Source organism: Fringilla coelebs, assembly GCF_963513975.1.
Source record: "Fringilla coelebs genome assembly, chromosome: 22".
NCBI classification, from domain to species: domain Eukaryota; kingdom Metazoa; phylum Chordata; class Aves; order Passeriformes; family Fringillidae; genus Fringilla; species Fringilla coelebs.
In genome coordinates, this window is record NC_140048.1 from 3,351,155 (window position 1) to 3,365,090 (window position 13,936).

General features: G+C 54.5%; 2 protein-coding genes across 2 annotated transcripts in view; one reads left to right on the plus strand and one right to left on the minus strand.

Annotated features, from left to right (window-relative positions):
- Positions 1–5,675, plus strand: part of TMCO4 (transmembrane and coiled-coil domains 4) — a 38,015-nt gene extending 32,340 nt beyond the window's left edge. The window contains exon 14 of the mRNA XM_084220182.1: positions 4,926–5,675. Coding sequence (XP_084076308.1) covers positions 4,926–5,258 — 333 coding nt within the window. The 3' untranslated portion in view covers positions 5,259–5,675. The remainder of the gene's footprint in view (positions 1–4,925) is intronic.
- Positions 5,676–8,370: 2,695 nt separating this feature from the next.
- HTR6 (5-hydroxytryptamine receptor 6) lies at positions 8,371–11,404 on the minus strand (the record flags this gene model as incomplete). Its single annotated transcript, XM_084220299.1, has 3 exons — positions 8,371–8,763; positions 9,024–9,182; positions 10,682–11,404. The coding sequence occupies 3 exons, from the start codon at positions 11,402–11,404 to the stop codon at positions 8,371–8,373; spliced, it is 1,275 nt and encodes a 424-aa protein (XP_084076425.1).
- Between the last annotated feature and the right edge of the window lie 2,532 nt (positions 11,405–13,936).

Sequence of the window (13,936 nt, forward strand, 5' to 3'; positions counted from 1 at the left end):
TTTATTCTCTCAATTTGGCGGAGCAGAAATAGAAACATTAAAGAGAAATAATGCAAATGGCATTGTCAGGATTTCCAAAATAAATTCAGCTCTATCAATTTTTCCTCAAATATATTTTTTATTGGTTTCTCAAGGACTGCTGGTGCCCAGGATGCACTATTGCTGCAGGTGCCAAATTCAATTGGTGAATTGAATCAATTTTTTTATAAATCCATTTAAATTGTAGCTTCTGAATTATTGGATGTATTCACTGTCCTCACTTTGACATTGTTTCCTGAGGATCCAAACAAAAGAATTTTATTCCTATTCTAACTACATTCAGCCCAGCCTGTATGAAAGTATGTTGAATGTTTTCTTTTTCCTGCTGTCTCTGGATTTTCCAGCTCCTCTGCCCAGGCAGCATCAGGGCTTTGCCATGAGCTGTCAAAAAACTGTGGGGAAACCCAGGACATTTTCTGCCAGGCTGAGAATTGGGATCGTTCAGCCTGGAGAAGAAAAGGCTCAGGGAGAGCTCAGAGTCCTTTCCAGAGCCTAAAGGGGCTCCAGGAGAGCTGGAGAGGGACTGGGGACAAGAGAGAGAGGGACAGGACACAGGGAATGGCTTCCATTGCCACAGGGCAGGGCTGGATGGGATATTGGGAAGGGATTCTTCCCTGTCAGGGTGGGCAGGCCCTGGCACAGGGTGCCCAGAGCAGCTGTGGCTGCCCCTGGATCCCTGGCAGTGCCCAAGGCCAGGCTGGACACTGGGAGCACCTGGGACAGGGGAAGGTGTCCCTGCCATGGCAGGGGTGGCACTGGAGGATCTTCAGGGTACCTTGCAGCCCAAACCCCTCTGGGATTCTGTGGATGGCCTCTGACATGCAGGATGTAGCCAGAGTCAGAACTGAGGCTTTCAGTGACATGTAGGAATACCTGTGAGCAGAGAAGCCTGCCAGCTTGGCACAGCTGCCTGGATTCTGAGGGATGGCCTGGCAGAGCTTGTGAGCCCTGCAATCCATCAGCCTGTGCCACCATTTGGGCTGTGTGGGCTCTGAGGCAGCATCCAGAACTGAGGAGTATTTGGAAAGCAGCAGGGACATCTGAGCTTCTTCCCTTCTGCACCTACAGCTCCCAGACCTGGCAGCTGGGTTCAGAGCAGGGCTGGACTCCAGTGCTTGTCCTGGACATGACATCCCTGTAGCTTTGGGAAAGAGAGAGTGAAAAATAGCAATACCCAGGGGGCTGAGCTGGCTCTGCCCTTTGGTTTCACTCTGTGTGTGACACCCAGGGCAGGTGAGGGCTCCTGGGAGGTGAGCTGTGATTATCCACTGAGCTCCAGAACCTTCAGCTCACTCCAGGAACCCTTCAGCCCCCATAAAATATCATTTGCTATGAAAACAGACAGTATTAGCCAAAAGGGAATCCTGAAGGATCCCCTCCAAGGTTGTTGCTGCTCCTGCTGAAATAAACAAGCTCTGCAGAGGTGTTTGAACTTAAGGGGATCTTTTGCTGTGGAATAAGGTTGCTCTGTGGACTTGATGGGCTTAAAACACATCAAAGCAGTGAAATTCTGAGGTGTATGAGTGACCTGTGCATTCCTCAGCACACTGCTTGCCTCCACAGTGATTCCCTGTGAATCCACGGGGGTTTGGTGAGGGGGAGGAGGAGGAAGGCCCAGCTGAGCTGCCCTGTCCACAGGGAGCAGAGGGCTGAGAGACACTCAGCTGAGCTCTGGCAGTTCCATAGCCCTGCAGAGCATTTGGAGCCATGTGCACTCCTGTGTTGGCTGCTTGGGATGGGTGGAGGAGCTTTTATTGAAGGACACTGGATGGGATCTGAAGGTTCTTGACTCTGGAGTCAAGACCCTGGAGCAATGAAGTGTTATCTGGCTGTACTGAGCTTGTCCCTGTGATGTCATTGTTGTGACATCAGTGTTGTGATATAATTGTTGTGATATCAGTGTTGTGATATCATTGTTGTGATATCAGTGTTGTGACTGAGTTGTGCCTGTGGCTGAGTCAGTGGAGTGCCAGGATCATGGGGAATGTCTCCTTTCTCCTTGCCCTTCCCCTGCCCTTCCCTTGGCAGCAGCCACTCCGAGTTCCTGGCGGTCAAACCGGGAAGAAGCCGGGATTCTTAATCCTCTGTATCCAACAGCAACACTGCCCTGGCAGTTTAACCCTCACAACTGATTGTTCTCAGGGACTTTTTTGATACTTTTGTGCGGATTTGCACTTGAAAACCTTTCCAAATGTGCTGAGTTGACTGGTTGATGGATCCCCTTGGGCAAAGCCATCAGCTCTGTCTTCTGGAGATCCCCAGTGTGGCACTGGAGTCCTGCAGCAGCAGAGCCCGAGGCAGCTGGCTCGTGGCTCCCAGTGAGTCAAAGCAACCATAAAGTCAAATGGTTGACTGGGATCAGTCAACCAAATATGTCTGGGGCAAGTCACTTAAACAATCCCAATAAATCCACCCCACTGCTTTCCTTAAAACAAGCAAAAATGTATTTGCTCTGGTGCCAAGCACACTTCCTTTTGTCCTAAATTTCCTCTGCACTTTGTTCTGACAAATATAAATATGGTTCTTTATTTGCCTTTTAAGTTTTTATTGACAATGTTGTAGGTGTTCTCCTCCCATTTCCAGCACCACCTGCCCAGCAGAGGAATTCAGGCTTTCAGACTGAAGATGAAAACAGGCTTTAGTGAGCTGGAATTGCTGGGGTTTCCCATAAGGATGGCTTTCAAGAGGCAAGGCAGTTTGTTTGCTGTTCTTTTGCTCAGTGCAGCAAAGAGTCCTCCCTCCTCTTCCACTTCTCAGGGGTTGCTCTGGTCCAGCTTTGTGGAATCCTCTCTTCTGCTATCCTAGAGACAGGAGTGAGTTTCCTTGGGAGAGACTGAACAGAGCTGCAGGAGGGACAGACTCTCATGAGGTCTCAGCTTTTCTTTCAGCTGCATGAGCTCCTCAGAATGGCTCATACCCAGCATCTCTCAGGGATCGTGGTGCTCAGGGAAGAGGAATTCCCTGTTGTTTTAGTGGAAGCTGCTGGATACTGAGGAGTAATGAAAATCAGTCCTTAGGGTGGCAGAGGAAATTTGTTCTCTCTGACTAATGACTCAGGAACAGCAGGCTGATCATTCCCAAGGCAGGGCAGGCAGATGGTGTGACTGGAGAGGTTCTGAACGCAGCAAATCAAGAGCCTTCAGCCCCTGCTCCCAGTAACTCCAGTTCCTTCCTGTCTCTGCCCACTTTGTCCAAGGCTGTGCTCATTCTTTCCTACAGCCCCCCTGAGTGAGAAGTAAAAGAGTTGTACTTTTCCAGGGGACAATGTCCTCAGCTCCCAGCCCTTCCATGGTAAATTATTTTAATTCACTAATCTGTTCAAAACATCCAGAGCCCATTGAGCCATCTGGACAGATTCAAGTCACATATTTGTATTCCTGATGTGCTGATTAAATCCTTCAGTTTGCTCCAAGCCCTCAGTGCAGCCAAATGTGCCCCTCCAAAGCTGCTTCACACAAACAGCTCAGGGGGTTGGATCTGTGGGGAAAAAGTTGTCTTTAGCTTTGGGAGAGGTGTGCTGGGAACCCTGGTGCTGGCACAGCCCTGAATCCCACACTGGTTTGCGTTGGGAGGGACCTTAAATCTCATCCAGTGCCACCCTGTGCCACGGGCAGGGACACCTTCCATAGACCAGGTTGCCCCAAGCCCTGTCCAGCCTGGCCTTGGCCACTGCCAGGGATGGGGCAGCTGAAGGATTGCTCTGGCACCAGGCAGGAGCAAGCAGGAGATGAGCAGAGGGCCCAGGGCCAGGGTCTTTACAGAGCTCTGGGAAAAGCTCTTCCCATCATCATCCCTTCCTGGGGGTGTCATCCCTGTGTCTGAGAAGCAGGAATCCTGGGACCAGGGTTATGGGTATTCTCTGCCATGGAAATTCCCTAATTACCAGCAAGGTTTGGGAAAATAAAAGGCCAAGACAGCTCTCTGGCTGGGTCAGGAAGGTTTAAACTGGTAAAAGTTGGATTTACCAGAAAGGCTGAAGTATCTGGGGATGCTGTTTGTACATCAAAGGACACCTGGAATGGGGAAGGAGTTTCAGCCTCTCCAACCACGTGGCATTTAGCATCAAGAACAAGCACGTGCAGAGGAGATTTCCTCTCCTCCCGTGCCCTGGTTGGAAGGAAACTTTACAACATCCATCTCAGAAGGGGTTATCATGTAGTGGAATTCATTTTACAATAAAACTGTCTGGGTTTTACACATACTGTTGACCTTTAATTGGTATATGAACCCATAACTCCTGGGCTCCCAGGAGTTTTATACAGGGCAGGATGGATCAGTGCAGTTTCCAGCTGAGAATCTCAGCTTGGGAGTTGTGTGAGGTTTAATGACTCTGCCTTAATTTAAATAAAATACTCACGGCTTTTCCAAGGGAGCTGAGGCACCTGGAGGACACCTTTTGCAAGAGCAGGCAACTGAACTAAGAGAACTCTCCTGTCTGGTGTCTCTCCCCATGGCAGAGCTCCTCCTTTACCCTCCTGGCACCCAGGATTTGGGGGGTGGAACTCAGCCAGGCCAAGGCTTTTAAACCTCTCAGAGGAAAAGTCATCCAGCACCAGAATTTGCCCCAAACACTGCAGCCACTTCAGGCTGGTCGATGGACACTTACCCAGTGGTGATTCCACCACTCCTGGAAACGTTCAAAACACACGTGAATGTGGCAATTCAGGACATGGGTTAGTGGTGGCCTTGGCATGATGGACTTGATGACCATAAACATCTTTTCCAACCTTAACAATTCCATGATTTTGTGATTTTTCCCAACCTCATTCTTTCCATCTGTCAGAGCCAAACCCAAGTCTCTCGGTGGTGGTGGCTGTTGGGATGAGGGACTTGGCTGAGCTGGATTCCTGTGGGTTCTCCCCTCACAGGATTCTTGTTCCCTGCAGGTAAACGGCCACCTGGACTACATGAAGCAGATGGACACAATCCTAAAAGCCGTGGGCATTAAAACCAAGGGATGCCAGCTGGAAGAGAGGGGCAGTGGCAGTCTTTTTTCCCCTCAAGCCAAGAAATCCCAGCGGGCAGCTGGCAGCGAGGCTCTGGGAGAGGAAAACACCAGGAAAGAGGAGGATGAGGCTGGGAGTGAGGCTCTCCCAGCTGGCTGTGCCCACCGACAGAATTCCTCCAGCTCTGTCCTGGGAGAGCCCTCGCCTGCCTGCCCAGACTGCTCACACAGCACAGACAGCAAGGAGCAGGCAGTGGGGAAGGGAGCAAATTAGGGCAGAGCTGCTCAGCCAGCACAAAAACCGCTGTCAGCACATCCGAGGCACTGGGATTCCCAGAGGATGGAGCTGGCGGAGCTGCAGTTTCCAGCCCCTCCGGAGAAAAGTGCGGCACTGGCGTGGCGCTGGATCAGAGCGCTTGGAGCCGCCCACGGCACCTCCCCGAGGCGAGAGAGGGCTGATTCCTGCCGGAGTCTGCACTGCTCCTCAGGAATCCAGGACAGATCCCATCCAAATCCTTGCAGGAAGCAGCTGCGCCCCTCTGCACCGTGTCCCTGCAGTGACTGGGGGAAGCAGGTGGCTCTGAGGGGATTTTAAACATTTCACAGAGAAGGGTTCGTTATAGGAAATTAAAACCATTTCTCCACTGGAGATGAGTTTGGTTTGAGGATCTCAGGTGTGTTCCAGGCTCTGCCTGCCCCACTCTGGACAGATCCAGATCTGTTCTCCAGCTGTGCTGACCAGGAGGGGAAAGGCTCAGGCTGCCAGGCTTCCATCCCTGCCTGCTGCAGGTTTGCTGCCAGGGTCAGGCACTTTCCCATCTCCAAGAGAGTTTCCCTGTCTCCAGGCTGAGGTTGGTGGGTGTTGGAGGCCCTGTTCCTGTTAGACACATGTTTGGGACCCTGGGGGAAAGCAGCAGGAAAACCCAAGGGGTTTTGGATGGTTTATGAAAATCCCAGGTTCTCCAAGCCAGCAACCTACTGAGACTTTCCTTTTGTGTCCCACAGACATCTCCAGCCTTAAAAGCTCCATCCAGACATATTTTTAATTGGCTTAGAACAAAGCCAATACTTGGCACAGGATAAACATGGATCTGTTTGATTTCTGCCTCCTTCCATAAAAGTGAATTGGCTCCAGTCCCTTCATCCCCAGTCTCGGAGCAGAGGGAAGAACCCGGCCCTACATTCCCTGCCAGCACAGCTCCAGAGCCTTGTGGTAGTGATCCACATCTTCCCTAACAGCCCCTTTTCTGGCTAGTTTTGCTGCTGAGCCCAGGCAAGTGCATCAGGCAGGAGTATGGCAGGAGGGTAACCCCCCTCTGGGGTTTTATGCTTTGCCACAAGGGAGGGTTCAAACTCTCCCACCTCCATCTGGGGCATCCTGTTGACTCATGGGAGGGAAAATCCTGGGATTGCACCTTCCAATTGTGCTTCACACAGGGTTCTCCCCCTCCTCCTCCTCCCCACTGACCCAACAGCCATGTTAATCCCCCCTCCCATTCCCAGCTTCCTGCAAACCTTACCTGCAGGTCATTCCTCGTGGAGTCAGACACAGCTGGCTTTGGGGGTGATGCTGTGACCCAGCAAAGCACCGTGGCTTGGATGCAGTGCCTGGCAATTCCTCTCCCTAAATCCAGCATCCCAGGGGGCTCAGACCTGCTCTGACCTGGAGGGGTGCCTGGCTGTGGAGATGGGAGGGACTGGCTGTGGGATCCCCCAGGGATGGGGCTGTTCAGCCAGCTGCTGTTGGTGCTGCAGGGTTGGGATGGGATTCCTCTGCTCATCTGAGGGTTTGGCCACAAGCAAACACCTAATTACACAGAACTGCCTGCATGAGACAGGAAGGAATTATTGCTTTTGAACATTTGGCTTGAAGAGGTGACTCTCCCTCTCTCTCCATCCATCTCCTGAGGCTGATTTGGTACCTAACAAACTTCCAGACTCCACAGTACCTTTTTCTGCTCCTTTTTAACTTGGGTTGTGGTCCAAGCTTGTATTTATATAAAGCCATTGTGGGAAGATGCACATCTTGACCCAGGTGCTCAACACCAGCCCCAAGTTCCATCTGTGGCAAAATGCATTGAACAGTTTGAGGTCTGAGCCTGTGCTCGGCCCTCAGTGTGTCCTGGACACTCATCCCTAGCTCCCAAAGGATTTATGGCAAAGAAATGCTGGGTTGGTCATACAAACTCCAGTTCAGTTCTGGAGCATCCGTGGGCAACATGGAAAGAAAACTGAAAAAGCCCTGGCTGCTTCTTCCAGCATCCTGTATCCAGGGATGCTCTTTGTCCATTTGGGTATCAGGGAGTTCCAGGAGAACAGTCTTGGAATTAGGCAGAAGGCTTGGAGTGAAGGGTCCAGAGAGGGCACAGCAGCGAACTGCCAGCCCAAAGGCACTTGAGAAAGAATTTACTAAAATAATTTCTTTTATTGGTTTTTTGAAGTGCCCGCTTGTCACATGTACTCAGTGTTCCCTCTGCTTATGGCTCTGGGAAGGGAGCTGGCATTGTCATTTAAAATACAATTTTCCTTTAGATTCTTATCTGAAGGGGGGGGGGGAAAGTGCATTTTCTAACTGCATCATCGAGGATGTGATGGATTGTCGGAGGGAAGCGAGCTGGTCCTGTGCCAGGAGTGGGAAGCTGCGGGATGGAGCCTGTGGGAGGAGCTGATCCCATTACTACTGCGAGACACGCACGGAGCCACCGTGAGTCGCACCCCACACCCCCACTGAACATCCAAAAATCAGTGTTGGACATTCTGCACCAAATGCAGCCCCCACAGTGCAGCTCTGCGTGACAAGGCACAGCAGTGGTGCTGAGCTGGTGTGCCCTGTGTGACAGGAACCTGAGACAGACACGATTCCAGGGAGGAGATCCAGCTCCAGCTCCAGCTCCAGGGAGATGTGATGTTCCGTGGGCTGAAGCAATCCCAAACCTCAGTGTTCCTGCTGAAGCAGCTCCAGACCTCTTGCCCATGAGCCACGGGACGTTTTTCCAGCACTCCCCTCAGTGCACTTGGAGGAGATCTGCTGAGCTCTGCGTGTGCAAAGCCAAGCCTTGGCTTGAGGTTAGGGAGACACAGAGTCTGCAATCCAAGGTTCAGACTCACCAGAGATGGAAAGGCCGCGGGAAGGGTTAGGGGATGGTGGTGGTGAGCACAGGAGGGATGAAAGAGAGAGAGGCAAAGCCGGTTAATTCAGCAGCCACACCTGGCTGTGCACGGTTTGATCCTCCTTGTGACAGCGCCCGGGGCCACCGTGCCCTCCAGGAGCTGCGCCGTGTGCCGGAGCGGGGAGCCGGGGAGATGGCGTGTGGCAAATCAGCTGCCGAGGGTCTGTCCGGCCCGGGGATGGATCCCCCCCAGCGCTCAGAGCTGTGCGGGCCCGCTCAGGCCACGGGGGTGCCGAGCCGCAGCTCCGCCTCCGGGGGCTCCGCGTCCCACAGGCTGACGGAGCGGGCGCCGGGGCCCCGCGGCGCCGGGAGCAGCCTGGGCTCGCTGCCCGGTGCCCCGGAGCCGATGGAGTCGCTCTCAGCCTGCAGGGTGAGCACGTTCTTGAGGGAGGCGGCGGCACGGGGCCCGCTGTTGGAGTTCCTCATGGACAGGGAGATGGCGCTGGGCCGCGGCTCCGCCGGGCGCCGGCAGCAGGGCAGGAATTTGCCCATGGCCCTCTTGAAGTCCCTCATGAAGAGCGGGTAGATGATGGGGTTCATGGTGCTGTTGCAGTAGCCCAGCCAGGTGAGCACATCGAAGAATCCGGCCGGGACGCAGTCACAAACTGCCTGGGGGGACACAGCAGGGATCAGCAGCCTCCCACCTCAGCCCCAACCCGAGGGGGTTCCCAGGCACACCAGCGTTCCCCTTTCAAAGGAAACCTTCACATCCCTTTTGAAGGGTTTTTTCCTTGCTGTTGCTCCCCGGAGAAATTGCATCCTTGGTCCCAGAGGTCTGGCAAGACCTTCTGGTGCCTCGAATTGAACCCAGCTGGATTCCAAAGGGAAAACTTCTGGAAACCCAACATCGAGCCCCCACAGGCTCTTACCTGAGCTACATTGGTGACGAAGAAGGGCAGCCAGGCCACGAAGAACATGCCCAGGAGGATGCCCAGGGTCAGGCTGGCCTTCAGAGCCTTCTTGCTGTGCTTGTTGGTGAACCTCCTGCTCTCGCTGCTGGCCAGGGGCTGGCTCGGAGCATGTGGGACCTGCAGCCAGAGACAGGGAGTGGTGGGCAGCTCTCCCTGGCACCAGCACTGGCCTCTGCTCAAGAAAAGTGGCATTTTCTGCTCCAGATCCTGCAAAAACACTGCCAGTAATTCCCTTCTCCGAGGGGCAGGAGCTGGGCCCTGAAGCACAAATTAGGAAGGGGAAGCATTAGAAACCCTCAACACTGAGGGTATGATTTTATTTACTGTAAAATAGCATGTTTGTCATTAGGCTGCTCTTTAGAGAAAAACCCAGCTGAGTCCATGTGAGGATAAAGCCTGCCCTAAACAGGCAGCTCCAGCTGCTGATTACAGCAGCAAACTAATTATGGTTTTAAAAGGAGGACATGAAACATTTCAGCCTCCAAACACCATGCCCTCCATCCCCTCCTGCAATCTAAAATTAAGTCATTATCTCAGCCCTCCCCAGTAATTAAATGATGCCCTGTTGCGATTCAGCTTCCGGCACAAAAAGAGAACAAAAATCTCTAAAATTAGATGAAGATTTAAAAGGTTAAAAGATGAATCTGAGGGTTCCTGGCTGACACCTTGTCCCTCAGCCAGTTTGGGTCTTCAAGGAGCCTTTTGGCCTCAGCTGAATGACAGGGGGAGGGATGCCGATCTTGCATGGCACAGCAAAGCTGTGAACATCCCCTGACTCTGTGGAGTCCAAAAACCTGGCATCCTGCAAGAAAATAAACACTTTATGATATTGTTTGTTTATTCTTTAATTCTCCTTTTCCTTTTGACCGTCTGGTGCAGCTTATCACGTGTGGGAGAGCTGGCCAGAGTCCTGGCTCTGTTCTTTGGAGAGAATAAACTCAATCAAGGTATTTAAAGGCAATTAAGTTTGCCTTTTCCCTGTAGGATATGAGGTCAATAAAGCCTATTACAGGGAATTAAAGCTGTTAGATTTAGTGGCAATTACCTTCTCCTGGAGAAATACAAACAAGTGCAGCCACGTTTTTGTTATAAAACCCACACACTCCGGTTCCACCGGCGAGCACACGAGGAGGGGTTTGGCAGCTCCTGTTATAGAGCAGGTAACAAAAATAGAAGCTTCTGTTCAAAATAAGGTGCTCTCAGGAATCTGGCATTTGCTATTAGTTAAAATCCTTCTCCCCCGTATGTCTCACACCCACCACGGCCAAGATTTATGAGTGGAAAGTCAGATAAGATTAAACCCCGCGGGGATGACGCCAGCCAGGAGAGGGAGAAACTGCATTTATTTTGCACTGCTGAGCATTTTTGCCTGAATCTTATTTATTTCTCTGCTTCTGCTCACGCTGTTTCTGTGCTCATGAGCAGCTTCAGAGCTCTCCATTGCTGGGACAATGCATGGGGCACCTCAGAGGATGTCAGGGAGGTGGATGTTGCCCAAAATCTCCCTCCCTGCAGTTGTCAAAGCTGGCTCCGGCCCCGAGGCCATCCAGGAGGCAGAAACAGCCCAGACCCAAACTGTGGGGTCTGCCAGAGCAACGTCCCTGTGGGCGCCTTACCTGTGGCGTGGCCTCGCCAGCGGCGGCCACGTTGGAGGCCAGGGAGGCCACCTGCACGGCCTGCTTGCGCGCCGCCAGCAGGATGCGGCAGTAGGTGAAGGAGATGGCGGCGGAGGGCAGGAAGAAGGTGAGGCAGGAGGCCACCAGGGCGTAGGGCAGACTGACCAGCAGCCGGCACTGCTCCTCGTCCCCCCGGCCGGTGACGTTCAGGGGCCGCGCCTCGAACTCCAGCTCGTGCCACCCCATCTTGATGGGCAGGAAGGAGGCCAGCGCGGCCAGGCTCCAGGCAGCCAGGATGAGCCCCAGCGCCCGGCAGGACGTCATGCGCAGCTTGTACCTGAGCGGGGACGTGATGAGCAGGTAGCGGTCCAGGCTGATGACGCACAGGTTGAGGATGGAGGCGCTGCAGCACATGACGTCGAAGGAGGCCCAGAGGGAGCAGAAGTCCCCCCGCAGCACCCAGCGGCCGTAGAGCTGGTTGAGCATGGCCGGAGGCATCACCACCAGCCCCACCATCAGGTCCGACATGAAGAGGGACACCAGGAAGTAGTTGGAGGTGTTGCGGAGGGAGCGCTGGGTGACGATGAGGAGGATGAGGAGGAAGTTGCCCGTCGTGGTCAGCAGGATGATGAAGCAGAGGAAGGCGGCCACCCAGCTGCTGCCCACGAGCAGGGAGTGCTCCCCCAGCACGCTGGCATTGGGGGCCCCCAGGTCCCCCTCCATGAGGAGCCGGGGGCAGGGCTGGCTCTGGGCTGGGCACCTTCTCCAGCGTGGCCGTGCTACGTGATCATCACCGGGGCTGGGGAAGGAGGATCATCTCTCCACTGTGTCCTCCCTTCTCCTCTCCTCCTCCTCTCCCTCTCTTCCCCCACTGTCTCTCTTCACTGGCACTCAGGGCAGGGTGACATTCCCAGGAGCCGATCAGTGGGACCAAGGTTCCCTCCCCATTACTCACAGCAGTTCCTGTAAATCCCCCTGCTCTGGGATGTCCCTGGATGCTGCTTCTGGACGCTGGGGACGAGCTGGAAGGCAGGGTTCCCAAGATGCCAGGGATGGCAGGATGCTCTGGATACCCTGATGCTCTGGATGCACTGGACCAAGGAATAATACAACACCGAGATGCTCTGGATGCTCTGCACTTCAGATGCTGGGGATGCTCTGCATCCCAGGATATTCCAGATGCCAGGGCTGCTCTCTGCCCAGGATACCCTGGACGCTGGGGATGCTCTCGACTCCAGGATGCTCCAGATGCTGGGGATGCTCCGGCCCCCCGAGGCTCAGCTGTCGCCCCCCAGCTGAGCTGGGCTCCCTGCAGAGCTCTGTCCCCGGGATCCCAGAGCTCCTCCGCTGCTGCAGCTGCTGCAGCCGGAGCCGTCAGGAGCAGCAGAGCAGCCTCAGGCGAGGAGGACCGGGATGCTCCCAGCCAAGCCCGCCCGGGAGGAGGAAGATGCGGAGTGTGGAAGGGATCTCTCCCGCGGCAGAGGAGCGTCCAGCCCACAGGGAGGGGTAGCAGTGGGTGTGTGCAGGTGCCAGCCCGACTTTCACCTGCTGCTGTCAATGCATACAAAGGATGCAGAAATGCCGATCGAGGAGGTGGGGCTGAGGGGGGGGGGGGAGGAGGAGATGAAATGGAAGCGCTAATGAAAAAGGGATCTGGGCTAAACTCCACGAAGTGGCAGCCAGAGAGTTCCCGTTTCTGCCTTAAAGAGACAGCCCCGTGCTCTGCCATCCCTGCCATCCCTGCCATCTGTGCCAGCACTGGAGCCCTGGCTGGAGGCATCTGGGCCAGCAGGTCAGTGGCCAAACCCGGCTGGCAGCTCAAGTTCCAGGCTCCATTCTCCAGACTGGGCATTAAAAAGCAAGATTTTGCAAAGTCAGATAAAATAACAACAAACAGCTGCACACAACAGCCCCCAGGCAGCAGCCAGAGGACTCACTGGCAGATATTCCAGCAATCTGCAGCCAGGGATGGAGGAGCAGAGACAAGGGAGAGCCTGGCCCCTCTGCTCCTGGGTTATTTGGACTGGCTTGGGGCAGCCCAGCTCCCTGCCTGAGGGGCAATCCTGGATGGCCCCAGAGCAACCTGCCCTTTAGCAAGAGGGAGGCAGCAACAGAGAGGAACCAGCTCAGAAAACCCTTCTGAGTCTCTGTGTGCTGCTGGGAATTCCATGCTGCCACCTCCACACTCAGGGCAAACACCCCAGGGTGGTGGGCAGGGACTGCTTGGGGGTTTTTAATACCCAGCTGCCCAAAGGTGGGGTTTTCCCAGCCTTTGTGATTTCTGCTGGGGGAGACCAGGGCTGAGGGCAGTGGCTCCAGCACAGACCAGAGGTGAGGGTGTGCTCCTGGCACCCACCCTGTGCTGCCATGGCCAGGCCCTGCCAGCTGCTGCCCATTCCTCCCCAAGTGCCCACTAAAGCTTTCCTTGACACGCCTCCCTGGGCAGTTGTGCTGCAGATGTGTGGGTGAGAGCCAGCTGTGCTCACCACACCCCCCCCAGCCACCCACCCCGGGACAGAAATCAGCCTCTATACCACGTCCTGCTTTTCCAGTCACCTTTCCAACACATTTGTTGTGCTTTTCCCAGTGCCTGAATGGGCATTCCAGGCCTGGAAACCATCTGTGAGCAAGGCACAGGAGGTGGAAGGCAGGGACCCAGCCCAAACACACACAGTCATCCCCCCAGGATCTCTGTGTCAGGCTGCCACTGGGAAACAGCTGCTGCCACTTGTGCCAGGACAGGCTCTGCCCTCCCTCTGCTTCCCCAGGACCCTCTCCTTGGATGCTTCCAGCCAAACCTCCCGGGCCACCTCAGTGTCACAGCGTGCTGGCAGCAGTCCCAGGGCAGCACCACGTGCGAGGCTCTGTTTACAGCAGGAGGTTTCCTTAGAAAAGCCTTTGCCCAAGGAAAGCTTCACCTCCCCTCTGTGCTGGGAGCAGAGAGAAAGCCCACCCTGAGCCCACCCTGAGCCCACCCTGAGCAGCCTCCCCAGCCAGGGTGGGTGAAGGCAGCAGCTCAGATTTATCCCAGCTGGATGCACAGGGAGGAAGCGATGCCCCAGTGCAGAGCCAGCCTTCCTTCTCAGCCCTGCTGCACACCAGGAACATCCCAGATTGTCTCCAGAGCTTTTGCTTCTGAGGAGGAGATTGGATCAGAATCATGGAGTCCTGGAATGGTTTGGGGGGGGGGGGCCTTAAAGCTCGTTCCATTCCCAACTCCTGCCGTGGCAGGGACACCTTCCACTGTCCCAGGCT